The sequence below is a fragment of the Squalius cephalus genome (genome assembly GCF_949319135.1).
Source record: "Squalius cephalus genome assembly, chromosome: 15".
In the NCBI taxonomy this organism is placed as follows: Eukaryota; Metazoa; Chordata; class Actinopteri; order Cypriniformes; family Leuciscidae; genus Squalius; species Squalius cephalus.
Window position 1 is genome coordinate 1,441,781 of NC_137136.1, and position 15,720 is coordinate 1,457,500.

General features: G+C 40.5%; 1 protein-coding gene across 1 annotated transcript in view; it reads right to left on the reverse strand.

Moving 5' to 3' along the window:
* The window catches only part of eif3ha (eukaryotic translation initiation factor 3, subunit H, a), a 92,467-nt gene that overhangs the window by 29,391 nt on the left and 47,356 nt on the right, over positions 1-15,720 (reverse strand). The window contains exon 3 of the mRNA XM_079894402.1: positions 9,259-9,426. Coding sequence (XP_079750528.1) covers positions 9,259-9,426 — 168 coding nt within the window. The remainder of the gene's footprint in view (positions 1-9,258; positions 9,427-15,720) is intronic.

The following is a 15,720-nucleotide window of genomic DNA, read 5'->3' on the forward strand; positions in this document are numbered from 1 at the left end:
TTTATCTGAGAAGAGAAAACAGTTTCACTGAAAAAGCTTTACTAAACAAGGTTCAAATGCACAATAGAACAAAAGATTAGATGGTCGGGTTTTACGGACGGATGAATCTGAGTTTTGTAAGAAACACCACAAGCTAAACCACTCCTGCTGGAAGAGCCTGAAAGCATGAGATTAAAAACCTCACATGAATATTAGTGATACGCCACAAATTTTCTGCCAAAAATGCCATTTGCTGCAAAAAACCCCGAATGGATAAAAAGGCAGCATGCACATACAAAGATCCAGGTTTAATCATATTTAATGTAAACACTGGCTGATCTTGCTAGAAAGATGTGAGAGATATTACACACAATGTGTGAAATACGACACATTAGCACTTGCCTTTTATTCTAGAAGCAAAAGCAACATCTCATTTGATGCATTACATGCATTTTAATGAAACAAATCATGTCAAGAGTCATTTGGGGACCATTGGGTTTAGTTTATCATAAACAGCACATCTTAAAAAAAAAAAAAAAAAAATATATATATATATATATATATATATATATATATATATATATATATATATATATATATATATATATATATATATATATATATATATATATATATATATATATATATATATAAGACAACACTGAGAAGACAGCTGAAAACCCATCTCTTCCGTGAGCACTTAAGGCGAGACACTACAGGTGAACAGGGTACAATTTTTAACTAGCAGATATCACCATGAAACTTTCCCAAGTTGATTACCTACATTAAGATGAGAAAAAAAATGTATTACAAGTTTTCTGTAAGTTAATGTTTAAATATGCAAATTAGCCAATATCTAATTAAATATGCACTAATTTGCATATATTTTAAAAACAAAATCTGAGTATTGGATAAAGCCATTTTAAATTAATTTTTCATTGTGTTCATAGATGTTAGATGGGGGAAAAAAATTACAGAGGGATTTATGGATATCTACTTTTGTTATCCTGTAAATCAGAATATACTGTCAATAGCCTTAAAAAAATGATTTTGGAATAAAATGTTATATAAATCAGGTTAGGAATAATATATTTACAAATCCCTCTGTAATTGTCTTCATAATATAACAAGGTACAAGACTGGAGAGTTTGGTGTATATCGGAGCAACTGAAGTGGAGATTTCGGACTTGGAGAATGAGAGAAAAGCCATTTTGAGAAAACGGGCTTTAAAGATTTATATCAGCCAATGAGATTGCGCATTCAGCCCTTTTACCTTCACGATTGGTTGCTGATATAAAGGAAATGACCATATTTGGATCCGACAGCATTGTACAGGAGAGAGAGCGCTTTCCAGCGGTGTGTGTGATGACAGGGAGCAGACAGTGATCGCGGAGCGAGGATTTACAACGCCAACTTTTGTTGAATTTATGAGAAATCTACAGACGCAAACAGACACAGTGTAGTAAAATAAAGACCTAAATGTGTATTTTGGACTTTTTTTCACCACAAGTCTGAAAGAAGACATGTTATTGAAGACAAATATCCCAAAATCTGAGTTGACCAGTGAAAAAAAAAAAAATACTAACCGTCAGTACATTTTATCGTGGTTTATAGTGAAACCGGTAATCGTCCCATCCCTATTATCACCAGCAACAACAAAAAACAAACAAACACAAATTTATTGTGAATGTTCAATACATAACCCAGCCCTAATCGTTACTTTGATGCATTTCAAACCACAGATTCAGGTTACGTTTAGACTCAGGTTACGTTTACAGATTCAAGTTACGAGATTATTATTAACATCATTACAGATTATCTTTAAACTATGTCTTTGAGTAGAGGAGAGAACTCAGACGAGCGATACAGTGTCTTTAATGGTCCATTTGAAACGGGAACAAAGCGTATGACAATAACAGAAAGGTCACAGAGTTAAGCGCCATAAAACAACCACTTCCATCCAGCGCCTACAAGACATTTATATTCACCCGCCGGATAACCAATCTCAGGCACGAGGGCCAGGAGGTCACGCAGAGAAGCTTTGTCTCCTCTTTCATAAAGAAATCATGGACTGCAGGAGCTGTCAGGTTTCATATTCAAGCTGCGCAACCACACAAGCCCTCACTGCTTTTAGTGAGAGAGATGTATTGAATTAATGTGCTTGTCAGAGAGTTGTCAAAGACTTTGAAGTGTTCACACAGGTCTTATCAGAGCTGCCACTCTCACACACACACACGCTGCAGAGGGTCCTGCGCACTTTGCAAACGTCCTTGCTTTGCCAGAGGAACGGCCATCTAGGAGTCACGGTGGCCATTTTAAACGATGATGCAATGATAAAACAGAAGCCAGTGCAAAAATCAACATTTCAGCATCAACATGGCGTCGCACAGTCACATCGCAGAATGTGCAATGCCAAATTAAATAAAAAAGTCCCCCTGTAGTCTATAATTTTATCCCTTAAAACTCACCAAAATGACATTTAAACTTTTTTCCATTGAAAATTTCATTTTAAATGTTTCTCTTTTATAACTGTTTTAATTTCCCTTGCTTTTATTTTGTGTTTATTTTCTATGCAAAGCACTTTGAATTACCATAGTGTATGAAATGTGCTATATAAATAAACTTGCCTTGCCTTAAAATAGCTTGAATGCAGTAACTCGGCACCCTTGCCTCATTAATAAATCTTTATAAAACTTAACGGCGTATAAAAAAAATACAATATTCACAATGCACTAATATTTTTCACCTGATGAATGCAATGCAAGTCGCTTTATGTAAATATTAGGATTAAAAGTCTGCTAATTGCATAATTAAAAAAATATGCAAAAGTAAAAAACGACGTGTAAAAAAAACATGTCATGTGAGATTTGTCTTGTAACGCACTGGAGTGAGTTTCCACCAAAAGCTCACAGCTTTCTCAGAAAGAGTCAGATCTGATGAACTCAAACACAGAAACTGTCTGAAACGGCGAGACTTCTTTCCTCGGTACGCAGAGAGATGTGAGCAGATTTTTATTTAGACTTTAATATATCAGCCTGCATTATTGATGGGTTTAAAGGGGGCAAGATTAAATATAAAGCACAGCAGCCGTGAACCGAGTCTAGAATACAGGGCAGTAAAATACTCATGATCCTGAACACACACTTCACCCACCATTGTACCAATGCACTTTTCATTCACACCATTGACGGATGTGTTCATCTCAAGCGTTGCATTGCATTCAAGGCATTTATTCTGCAAGTCTGTGTATCGACAGACTTTAACATTGAAACGGTGTTCTCAGGCATAAATGTAGAGCAGAGAACATAAAGTCTCCTCAACAATGGGGAAAACACTCAAAGCACTTGCAGCAAACACAAACAGGTGACATACATACATATATACATATACAGTACCAGTCAAAAGTTTGGAAACATTACTATTTTTAATGTTTTTGAAAGAAGTCTCTTATGCTCATCAAGCCTGCAGTTAAAAAAAAAAAAAAAAATGTAATATTATGAAATATTACAATTTAAAATAATGGTTCTCTTTTTTAATATATTTTAAAATGTAATTTATTTTTGTGATGCAAAGCTGAATTTTCATCAGCAAGTACTCCAGTCTTTGGTGTCTTATGATCCTTCAGAAATCATTCTAATATGATGATTTGATACTCAGTTATTATCAATGATGGAAACAGTTGTGCTGCTTAATATATTTTTTTGGAATACTTTTTTCAGGATTCAATGATGAGTAAAACGTTAACAGCATTTATTCATAAAAACAGCATTTATTCAAAATAAAAACATTTCTAACAATATAAATCGTTACCATCACCTTTTATCAATTTAACGCATCCTTGTTGAATTAAAGTACTAATTTCTTTTAAAAAAATAGTTATTGTTCCCAAACTTTTGAACGGTAGTGTATATTGTTACAAAAGATTTCTGTTCTAAATAAATACAGTTCTTTTTAACTTTTTATTCATCAAATAATCCTGAAAAAAGTATCTCAGGTTATAAAAAAAATATTAAGCAGCACAACTGTTTCCAACATTGATCATAAATCATCATATTAGAATGATTTCTGAAGGATCATAAGACACCAAAGACTGGAGTACTTGCTGATGAAAATTCAGCTTTGCATCACAAAAATAAATTACATTTTAAAAGTATATTAAAAAAGAGAACCATTATTTTAAATTGTAATAATATTTCATAATATTACTGTTTTTGTTTTTTTTTAACTGCAGGCTTGATGAGCATAAGAGACTTCTTTCAAAAATATTAAAAATAGTAATGTTTCCAAACTTTTGACTGGTACTGTACATATATACATATATATACACATATGTACATATAAATACCATTATGGCATTTTCAGAAAAAAATAAAATATTATAAAATGATTGTTGCAGCACTAAATGCAAAATCCAATTATGAGACACACACACACACACTGACACACAAACACACACATTTATACATGCGTCAAACATTTGAAGTGGATAAAAAAAAAAGTCATCAAAGTTGTCCAAAGACAAGAACAGGTATTTGTTCAAAATTCACGTATAACTTTGATGAAAGGTTTTGATTCACTTTTTTTTGTACTTTTTATCTGCAAACACGAGTGAAAAGCTCTTGCTGTCGAGCCCTGAATCCAGGGTTATTAAGTTGGCTTGAGAGAGCCAACTTACTGAAATCCTATTTAAACTTATTATTATTAAGTTGGCTTGAGAGAGCCAACATATTGAAATCCTATTTAAACTTATTATTATTATTATTATTATTAATATTATTATTATTCTTCTGTAAAAAAACTGTTGACTCAAACTCCTCCTAGAGCTTTAACTCTACATACTCCAAACTCGGCTCAGACACTCAAACTGATCTGAAGTTAGTTGCTATATCTTTTCAGACTGAACGGACTTACGGTTTTCCTAAAAATGACGATCAAAACTCGGAAAAACTCCCATTGACTTGCATTGGGGAGTTCTAAAAAATTCAAATTTAGATTCAAACTCACCAACCGACGAAAATTCAAATCAAAATACCTTGAAGACTAAACCAAACTGCCGTTCTATATACTATATTAGCCAATGAGACTCATTTAAACTAATGAACTCTAAACTCATACACTTATAAACTAATTAACTTATAAACTCATGAATTCATAGACTTATGAACTCTTAAACTCATAAATTAATAAACTCTGAACTCTTAAACTCATTTAAACTTATAAACTCTAAACTCATTTAAATTTATAAACTCAAAAACTCATACACTTATAAACTCATCAATTGATACACTTATAAACTCTAAACTCATAAACTCTTGAGTGTGCGTGTGTGTCTGAGTGAGTGTGTGAGCGAGTTAGTGTGTGTGTGTGTGTGTGTGTGTGTGTGTGTGTGTGCGCGTGTGTGTGTGTGTGTATCTAACTTATTTATCTATCTATCTGTCATGAACTTCAAACTACTGTAAACTACTTTAAACTTCAAACCACTTTAAACTTCTTACGTTTAAAGCTCCCAGCTCCCAAGCAACTCCATAGCAACCAAACTTGAGTACCCTAGCAACCGTTTTGCAAGACCTATATCTCTGTATCAGAACATCGTATAGAGATGAGGTTTGGCTCTTTTGACTCATGCTAGCAAACAGCACTTCCAACATGCTACACATGCTAGCAGTGAATAGCTACATGCTAATAGCTATTAGTTAAGTGCTATATCATGCCAAGATCATGCTAAGAACTCTATAAAGACTCCATAGTAACCATCTGTGACAACTACCAACCACGTAGTAACATCATAGCAACCACCCAGAATACCTTAGCAACACCATAGCAACCACCCAGGACACCCTAGCAACCGCCTAGCAACCACCCAGAATACCTTAGCAACTGCCTAGCAACACCATAGCAACCACCCAGAACACCCTAGCAACCGCCTAGCAACCACCTAGAATACTCTAGCAACCACCTAGCAACACCATAGCAACCACCCAGAACACCCTAGCAACTGCCTAGCAACCACCCACAACACCCTAGCAACCGCCTAGCAACCACCCAGAACACCCTAGCAACCACCTAGCAACACCCTAGCAACCACCCAGAACACCCTAGCAACCACCCAAAACACCCTAGCAACCAACCAGAATACCCTAGCAACCGCCTAGCAACCACCCAAAACACCCTAGCAACCACCTAGCAACCACCCAGAACACCCTTGCAACCGCCTAGCAACACCCTAGCAACCACCCAGAACACCCTAGCAACCGCCTAGCAACACCCTAGCAACCACCCAGAACACCCTAGCAACCGCCTAGCAACCACCCAAAATACCTTAGCAACCGCCTAGCAACCACCCAGAATACCCTAGCAACCGCCTAGCAACACCATAGCAACCACCCAGAACACCCTAGCAACCGCCTAGCAACCACCCAGAACACCCTAGCAACCGCCTAGCAACACCATAGCAACCACCCAGAACACCCTAGCAACCGCCTAGCAACCACCCAGAACACCTTAGCAACCACCCAAAACACCCTAGCAACCAACCAGAATACCCTAGCAACCGCCTAGCAACCACTCAAAACACCCTAGCAACCACCTAGCAACCACCCAGAACACCCTAGCAACCGCCTAGCAACACCATAGCAACCACCCAGAACACCCTAGCAACCGCCTAGCAACCACCCAAAATACCTTAGCAACCGCCTAGCAACACCATAGCAACCACCCAGAACACCCTAGCAACCGCCTAGCAAAAAAACGTTCTGGTCCAAACTTTCTCAAGCCAACTTAAAGTTTGTCTCGACGAACTTTTGCATCTAGTTATTATTATTATTCTTCTGTTAAAAACTGTTGACTCAAACTCGTCCTAGAGCTTTAACACTACATACTCCAAACTCGGCTCAGACACTCAAACTGATCTGAAGTTAGTTGCTATATCTTTTCAGACTGATCGGACTTACGGTTTTCCTAAAAATGCCGATCAAAACTCGGAAAAACTCCCATTGACTTACATTGGGGAGTTCTAAAAAATTCAAATTTACATTCAAACTCACCAACCGACGAAAATTCAAATCTAAACACCTTGAAGACTAAACCAAACTGCCGTTCTATATACTATATTAGCCAATGAGACTAATTTAAACTAATAAACTCTAAACTCATACACTTATAAACTAATTAACTTATAAACTCATGAATTCATAGACTTATTAACTCTTTAACTCATAAATTAATAAACTCTGAACTCTTAAACTCATTTAAACTTATAAACTCTAAACTCATTAAAACTTATAAACTCTAAACTCATTTAAAACTTATAAACTCTAAATTCAAAAACTCTAACACTTATAAACTCATCAATTTATACACTTATAAACTCTAAACTCATAAGCTCTGAGTGTGTGTGTGTGTGTGTGTGTGTGTGTGTGTGTGTGTGTGTGTGTGTGTGTGTGTGTGTGAACACACACACACACACACACACACACACACTGAACTCATTTAAACTTAAACTCTAAACTCATTTAAACTTGTAAACTCAAAACTCGTAAACTACTTTAAACTTCAAACCACTTTAAACTTCTTAAGTTTAAAGCTTCAAGCTCCCAAGCAACTCCATAGCAACCAAACTTGAGTACCCTAGCAACCGTTTTGCAAGACCTATATCTCAGTATCAGAACATCGTATAGAGATGAGGTTTGGCTCTTTTGACTCATGCTAGCAAACAGCACTTCCAACATGCTACACATGCTAGCAGTGAATAGCTACATGCTAATATCAATTAGTTAAGTGCTAAATCATACCAAGATCATGCTAAGGACTCTATAAAAACTCCATAGTAACCATCTGTGACAACTACCAACCACCTAGCAACACCATAGCAACCGCCCAGAACACCCTAGCAACTGCCTAGCAACCGCCCAGAATACCTTAGCAACCGCCTAGCAACATCATAGCAACCACCCAGAACACCCTAGCAACCGCCTAGCAACACCATAGCAACCACCCAGAACACCCTAGCAACCGCCTAGCAACCACCCAGAATACCCTAGCAACCGCCTAGAAACACCATAGCAACCACCCAGAACACCCTAGCAACCGCCTAGCAACCACCCAGAACACCTTAGCAACAGCATAGCAACCACTCAGAACACCCTAGCAACTGCCTAGCAACCACCCAGAATACCTTAGCAACCGCCTAGCAACACCATAGCAACCACCCAGAACACCCTAACAACCGCCTAGCAACCACCCAAAACACCCTAGCAACACCATAGCAACCACCCAGAATACCCTAGCAACCGTCTAGCAACAGCATAGCAACCACCCAGAACACCCTAGCAACCGCCTAGCAACCACCCAGAATACCCTAGCAACCGCCTAGCAACACCCTAGCAACCACCCAGAACACCCTAGCAACCGCCTAGCAACACCATAGCAACCACTAAAACACCCTAGCAACCGCCTAGCAACCACCCAGAACACCCTAGCAACCACCCAGAACACCCTAGCAACCACCCAAAATACCATAGCAACCACCCAGAACACCCTAGCAACCGCCTAGCAACCGCCTAGCAACCACCCAGAACACCCTAGCAACCGCCTAGCAACCACCCAAAATACCCTAGCAACCGCTTAGCAACACCCTAGCAACCACCCAGAACACCCTAGCAACCGCCTAGCAACACCCTAGCAACCACCCAAAATACCCTAGCAACCGCTTAGCAACACCCTAGCAACCACCCAGAACACCCTAGAAACCGCCTAGCAACCACCCAAAATACCTTAGCATCTGCCTAGCAACACCATAGCAACCACCCAGAACACCCTAGCAACCACCTAGCAACCACCCAAAATACCTTAGCAACCATCTAGCAACACAATAGCAACCACCCAGAACACCCTAGCAACCGCCGAGAACACCTTAGCAACCCACTAGAAAACCCCCAACAACTTTTTAACTTTAAACTACCTAATTTAAACTTTAAACTACTTTAAACTTCAAACTAATTTAAACTTTAAACTAATTTAAACTTCAAACTAATTTAAACTTTAAGCTAATTTAAACTTTAAACTACTTTAAACTTCAAACTAATTTAAACTTTAAACTACTTTAAACTTTAAACTACTTTAAACTTCAAACTAATTTAAACTTTAAACTACTTTAAACTTTAAACTAATTTAAACTCCAAACTATTTTAAACTTCTTTAAACTTTTTGGTCCGGCTTTCTCAGGCCAACTTAAAGTTTGTCTCGACGAACTTTTTAATCTAGTTAACTAATGAGACTCACCATAAATGAGCACCACAGACTCTTCGATGGCGTGCTGGTAGCTGAACTGCGAGTCCAGAAGAGCTCGGCTGACGAAAGACCCGTAGAACGTGGACTGGTACCAGCCGACGTGAAGATGGTCGATGTTCACGTGCCGGAGACTCCTCATCATCTCCATCTGGTATTGAACTAAAGGAGGCAAAGAGAGAGAGAAAATGAGTTTATATCTGCTTTATGAGAAATGATCGTGCTGGGTAACGAAAAGTTTGACATTTCCAGGGCCGTTCATTAGTCAAAGCGAAAGGCTTCGAGCTGGTGCATCATGGGAGATGCTGGAAGAACAATGGCTGGGTGGGTTCCCAGTATCACTTTTCCCCAGTGCACTTTCATTTGACCAAAAGCACTATAAGAACACAGTGACTTCCCAACATTGTGTGACGAATTAGAGAGCTCCACGTCATTATAACACACCTATATCGAGATACTAGCACAGATATGATAAAAATGTAACAAATTATTATTGGATGACATGTATAAAGCATAGACAACATGCCATGTAAAAGGCAGAATAACTATTTATTCGGATTATAAAAGGAAGCAACAAGAAAAAGCATAACATTTGTATTAGATTAAACTAAGATTAAAAATTTAAATAAATGTTTAAGTTGTGCTTAAATTGTATGCAGTGTTTAAAAGCAGAAACAACGCTCATATCTCAATTAAAGTGCTTACACAAATACAAAAAGTGTGTTACTTGAACTTTAAAAGTTGTTAAAATAATTTCTAGGTTTATGAAATTTAGTTATGCAGATGCTTGCCTTAAACTGAGCGTCACACAGAGGCGTTTCATTCCTGAATGAATGAATCAGTTGAATGAATAATTCAGTTGAATGAATGACTCGATTCATTAAGAGAGTCAAAATGCTTCGTTTCTGAATGAATCAGCCGTTTGAATGAATCGATTGAAACTCAATGACTCCCTCATTAATAGTGACTTGCTGCCACCTACTGGCGGTTTTAATTTCACATATAAAGTATAATTTCAAAATTTCTACATTTTGTTTAAAACATCAAAACATTATGAAACTGCTGGTTAACCTCTGATCTGCATTAAACGGTCTGTGTAAAAGCATCGAAACGCCACTTTAGACGCAGATTTTGTGCAAAGATGAATTTTGATGATGCCGATTTCATTTGAATGATAACAGCACTATTATGTTTTATTATTTTTATAGAATTTATTGATTAAATGTAAGAATTTGACTCCGAAGATGGTGCATACATTTATTTGGTTAAAAAAAAGCCTTTATAAAAGGTAAAAATGCCCATAAAAGATTTCTGTCACTGCTGTGAACTGATCACCACACAAAATATTGAGAATATCAAAAAACTTCAGTAGTCAGCTGTTCACAGCAGTCCTAAACCTGACAAGATACCAACACAGTCAGCAAAACATCATCTGATTTTCGTTATCAATAAAATCCCTGAAAATAGAGATATAATTGTCAATATCGCACACCACCTACGAAAACTACATCCTAATCCGATAAGCCTCAAGGCAAATTTTAGGTGCGCTGTCTGTAAAAACACAAGTCAAGCCTCTGCAAGTTTGCAGGAGTGATCCGGCACAGCCAGACAGAAGAAAAGAAAAAAGAAGGGCAGCAGATTATGAGGAGAGATGTCAAGTCTGCAGAATGCCAGGTGAAAAGGGGACAGCGTGAACTTTAACAAGGATTTACACAGGGACAGCTCACTTTCAGATGGAGAGGAGAGAAGCAGAACACACGAGACCGACTGCTTATAAATAAACCCAAGCTAATGTGTAGTGCACACTCCAGGAGACAGCGCTAAAGACACCGGGATTCTCTCCGAGGAACTCGAGTCAAACACATGCACTGGGGAAAGTTTAATTGCCTGTGCCAAGCTTTTCCGGTGGGATAGAGAAGCGTGGGATGACTCGAGGAACGTCGGGATCCTGACATGCTGTCGCCACTCGTGGCTGTACGGGATTACAGCTACACCGGATGAAAGCAGGAAAGAATCAATCCTCATGGAAATTGCCTTGAAGAGGCTAAAGTTGATGGAGCATTGGGTTTTTCTCTGGATTGAGCAAGGGCCTGAAACACTTCATTCAACAACACTTCCTTGTTGAACACAATTATGTAAGCCATTGTGCTTTAATGGTTGTAACAAACCTCAGAACTCAATAGAGTTACTGAACTTCAGAAGTTTCTGGCCAGGTGATAATACCTAGAATATTAAAATCGACTGCTGGCGGAAGATCCTTTTCCTATTTAGCACCTAAACTTTGGAACAGTCTCCCTAACATTGTCCGGGAAGCAGACACACTCTGAGACTTTAAATCTAGACTAAAAACGCATCTCTTTTACCTGGCATTCACATTCAATATTAGAAATATATAATCAGTTAAATGATTATTAGGCTGCATAAATTAGGTCAGCCGGAACCAGGAACACTTCCCATAAATCCTGATGTACTCGTTACATCATAAGAAGAATGGCGTCTACGCAAATATTAGTCTCTTTGTTTATTTCGAGGTTTACTCAAGTCAGCCGGATCCGGGCCGTATCCAGATCAGATGGAGGACCTGCACCTGGACACGTCCACAACGCATGTAGTCGGCCGGATCCGGGCCGTATCCAGATCAGATGGAGGACCTGCGCCTGGACACGTCCACAACGCATGATGTAGTCGGCCGGATCCGGGCCGTATCCAGATCAGATGGAGGACCTGCGCCTGGACACGTCCACAACGCATGATGTAGTCGGCCAGATCCGGGCCGTATCCAGATCAGATGGAGGACCTGCGCCTGGACACGTCCACAACGCATGATGTAGTCGGCCGGATCCGGGCCGTATCCAGATCAGATGGTGGACCTGCGCCTGGGCACGTCCACAACGCATGATGTAGTCGGCCGGATCCGGACCGTATCCAGATCAGATGGTGGACCTGCACCTGGACACGTCCACAACGCATGATGTAGTCAGCCGGATCCGGGCCGTATCCAGATCAGATGGAGGACCTGAACCCGAACACGTCCACAACGCATGATGTAGTCGGCCGGATCCGGGCCGTATCCAGATCAGATGGAGGACCTGCACCCGAACACGTCCACAACGCATGATGCAGTCGGCCGGATCCGGGCCGTATCCAGATCAGATGGTGGACCTGCACCTGGACACGTCCACAACGCATGATGTAGTCGGCCGGATCCGGGCCGTATCCAGATCAGATGGTGGACCTGCACCTGGACACGTCCACAAGGCATGATGTAGTCGGCCGGATCTGGGCCGTATCCAGATCAGATGGTGGACCTGCACCTGGACACGTCCACAACGCATGATGTAATCAGCCTGATCCAGGCCGTATCCAGATCAGATGGTGGACCTGCACCTGGACACGTCCACAACGCATGATGTAGTCAGCCAGATCCGGGCCGTATCCAGATCAGATGGAGGACCTGCACCCGAACACGTCCACAACGCATGATGTAGTCGGCCGGATTCGGGCCGTATCCAGATCAGATGGAGGACCTGCACCCGAACACGTCCACAACGCATGATGTAGTCGGCCGGATCCGGACCGTATCCAGATCAGATGGTGGACCTGCACCTGGACACGTCCACAACGCATGATGTAGTCGGCCGGATCCGGGCCGTATCCAGATCAGATGGTGGACCTGCACCTGGACACGTCCACAACGCATGATGTAATCAGCCAGATCCGGGCCGTATCCAGATCAGATGGTGGACCTGCACCTGGACACGTCCACAACGCATGATGTAGTCGGCCAGATCCGGGCCGTATCCAGATCAGATGGAGGACCTGCACCTGGACACGTCCACAACGCATGATGTAGTCGGCCGGATCCGGGCCGAATCCAGATCAGATGGAGGACCTGCACCCGAACACGTCCACAACGCATGATGTAGTCGGCCAGATCCGGGCCGTATCCAGATCAGATGGAGGACCTGCACCTGGACACGTCCACAACGCATGATGTAGTCGGCCGGATCCGGGCCGTATCCAGATCAGATGGTGGACCTGCACCTGGACACGTCCACAACGCATGATGTAATCAGCCAGATCCGGGCCGTATCCAGATCAGATGGTGGACCTGCACCTGGACACGTCCACAACGCATGATGTAGTCGGCCAGATCCGGGCCGTATCCAGATCAGATGGAGGACCTGCACCTGGACACGTCCACAACGCATGATGTAGTCGGCCGGATCCGGGCCGAATCCAGATCAGATGGAGGACCTGCACCCGAACACGTCCACAACGCATGATGTAGTCGGCCAGATCCGGGCCGTATCCAGATCAGATGGAGGACCTGCACCTGGACACGTCCACAACGCATGATGTAGTCGGCCGGATCCGGGCCGTATCCAGATCAGATGGTGGACCTGCACCTGGACACGTCCACAACGCATGATGTAGTCGGCCAGATCCGGGCCGTATCCAGATCAGATGGAGGACCTGCACCTGGACACGTCCACAACGCATGATGTAGTCGGCCGGATCCGGGCCGAATCCAGATCAGATGGAGGACCTGCACCCGAACACGTCCACAACGCATGATGTAGTCGGCCAGATCCGGGCCGTATCCAGATCAGATGGAGGACCTGCACCTGGACACGTCCACAACGCATGATGTAGTCGGCCGGATCCGGGCCGTATCCAGATCAGATGGTGGACCTGCACCTGGACACGTCCACAACGCATGATGTAGTCAGCCGGATCTGGGCCGTATCCAGATCAGATGGAGGACCTGCACCTGGACACGTCCACGACGCATCCCTGAAGTGCCAGCCTCATCAGCCCTGTGAAGGCCTCATTGACGCGACAGCCATTGGCACTGATCCTCAACAAAGTCGTCTCCATTCCAGCGTGACTCCGATATTCAACCAGATGGAACTGGATATTCTGATTGTTCCAAACCAATCTGACTTCTGACCTGTAATGCTGCCTGAATCATAAATCACACACTGTTCGCTCGCTGGCCAGAGGAGAACTGAGCGACTGAGTCTGGGGTTCTCCCAAGGTTTTTTTCTTCCTTCTGTCCCAGATGGAGTTTTGGTTCCTTGCCACTGTTGCCTTGGCTTGCTTAATATTCAACAATATTAATGATCTGCCTTAAGGTGGATGATGACGCAATTTTCTTCTAGAAAGAAACTTTGTTGTATTATTTTCATGTTATCACTATGAAGCTGCTTTGATACAATCTGTATTGTAAAAAGCGCTATATAAATAAAGGTGACTAGACTAGACAAAATAACATCCATGTTGAAAAGCAACACTTACATTTCACTTCAGACATTTCAAAATGCAACAACAAACAAAGAACGTTCTTGCATAAAGTATTACATTCAACAGCACAGTGTTTTTACAGTCTCGAGGAAGAACGGCCTTCGGAAACACAAAACAAAATAATCCAAAGACACAAAAATATTAATCAGGATTGATTGAATCAGTCTCAACAGGTGTGTGTCTCAGGCCCTCTTGACCTCTCTACGGTATTACATCCACAGACACAATATTTCACCAAACAAACAAACTCTCATCAAATATCAAGAGGATTAGGCCCCGATCACAGTGAGTGCATGTGCAAAGGACAAACTCAAGTCTAAAATTGGTCTTGGCTAAATAATAAAAAGCATCAGATGAGATCCGTTAACTATAATATCTCCCAGAGGAGACAAGCAGATAACGAACTCAATCTCACGTGTGCAGGAAAGCATTGATGCACTGATAAAGATGAGTCTGTGGTGAAGTCAATTCTACAGAAAAAAATAAATGTAATTTCTACATGAAAAAGGTAGTTCAGGCAAGAATTAAAAAAACAAACAAAAGTAAATCCTATATTAGTACTCAATTCAAGCTTGCAGAAATTAAAGTGTAAATCTCAATGATATAAAGTTAAGTAAAACCTACTCAACTTTTCTAATACTGGTGTTCCCATCATGCACTGGGGCATGAATTATTAATAAAGGTTGATTTCACACATTCATACTCAAAAACGATCCATCAAATGTTACCATCGCTGTATATTGTGTAACAAGAATTGAAGTCTCTGTGTTCAAATGCTACTTTAATATAGATACGGTATGGAATCTATACAATATCTATTGTATTATTTACTTAGTTAATACAATAGATATTCTTCTAAGTAAAGCATACACTTTAAAAGTGTGGATTAATTCAGTGTTATATTGTTTGAGTAAAAAATGTAATTGTAAAATTTACTTAACTTAAGTAGAAGCTAATTTAATTTCACAAATAGAATTAAGTAGCCTAATTAAATATAATTAAGTAAAATTTACTTTAATCCTACTCCTAACAATATGTGCCATTAATATTTTATTTTGAGTTATTATTATTGAATAATATATTATATTTATATTAGGATTTATCACTTTTATTATTATTATATAATATTTTACAATAATATCTTCTATT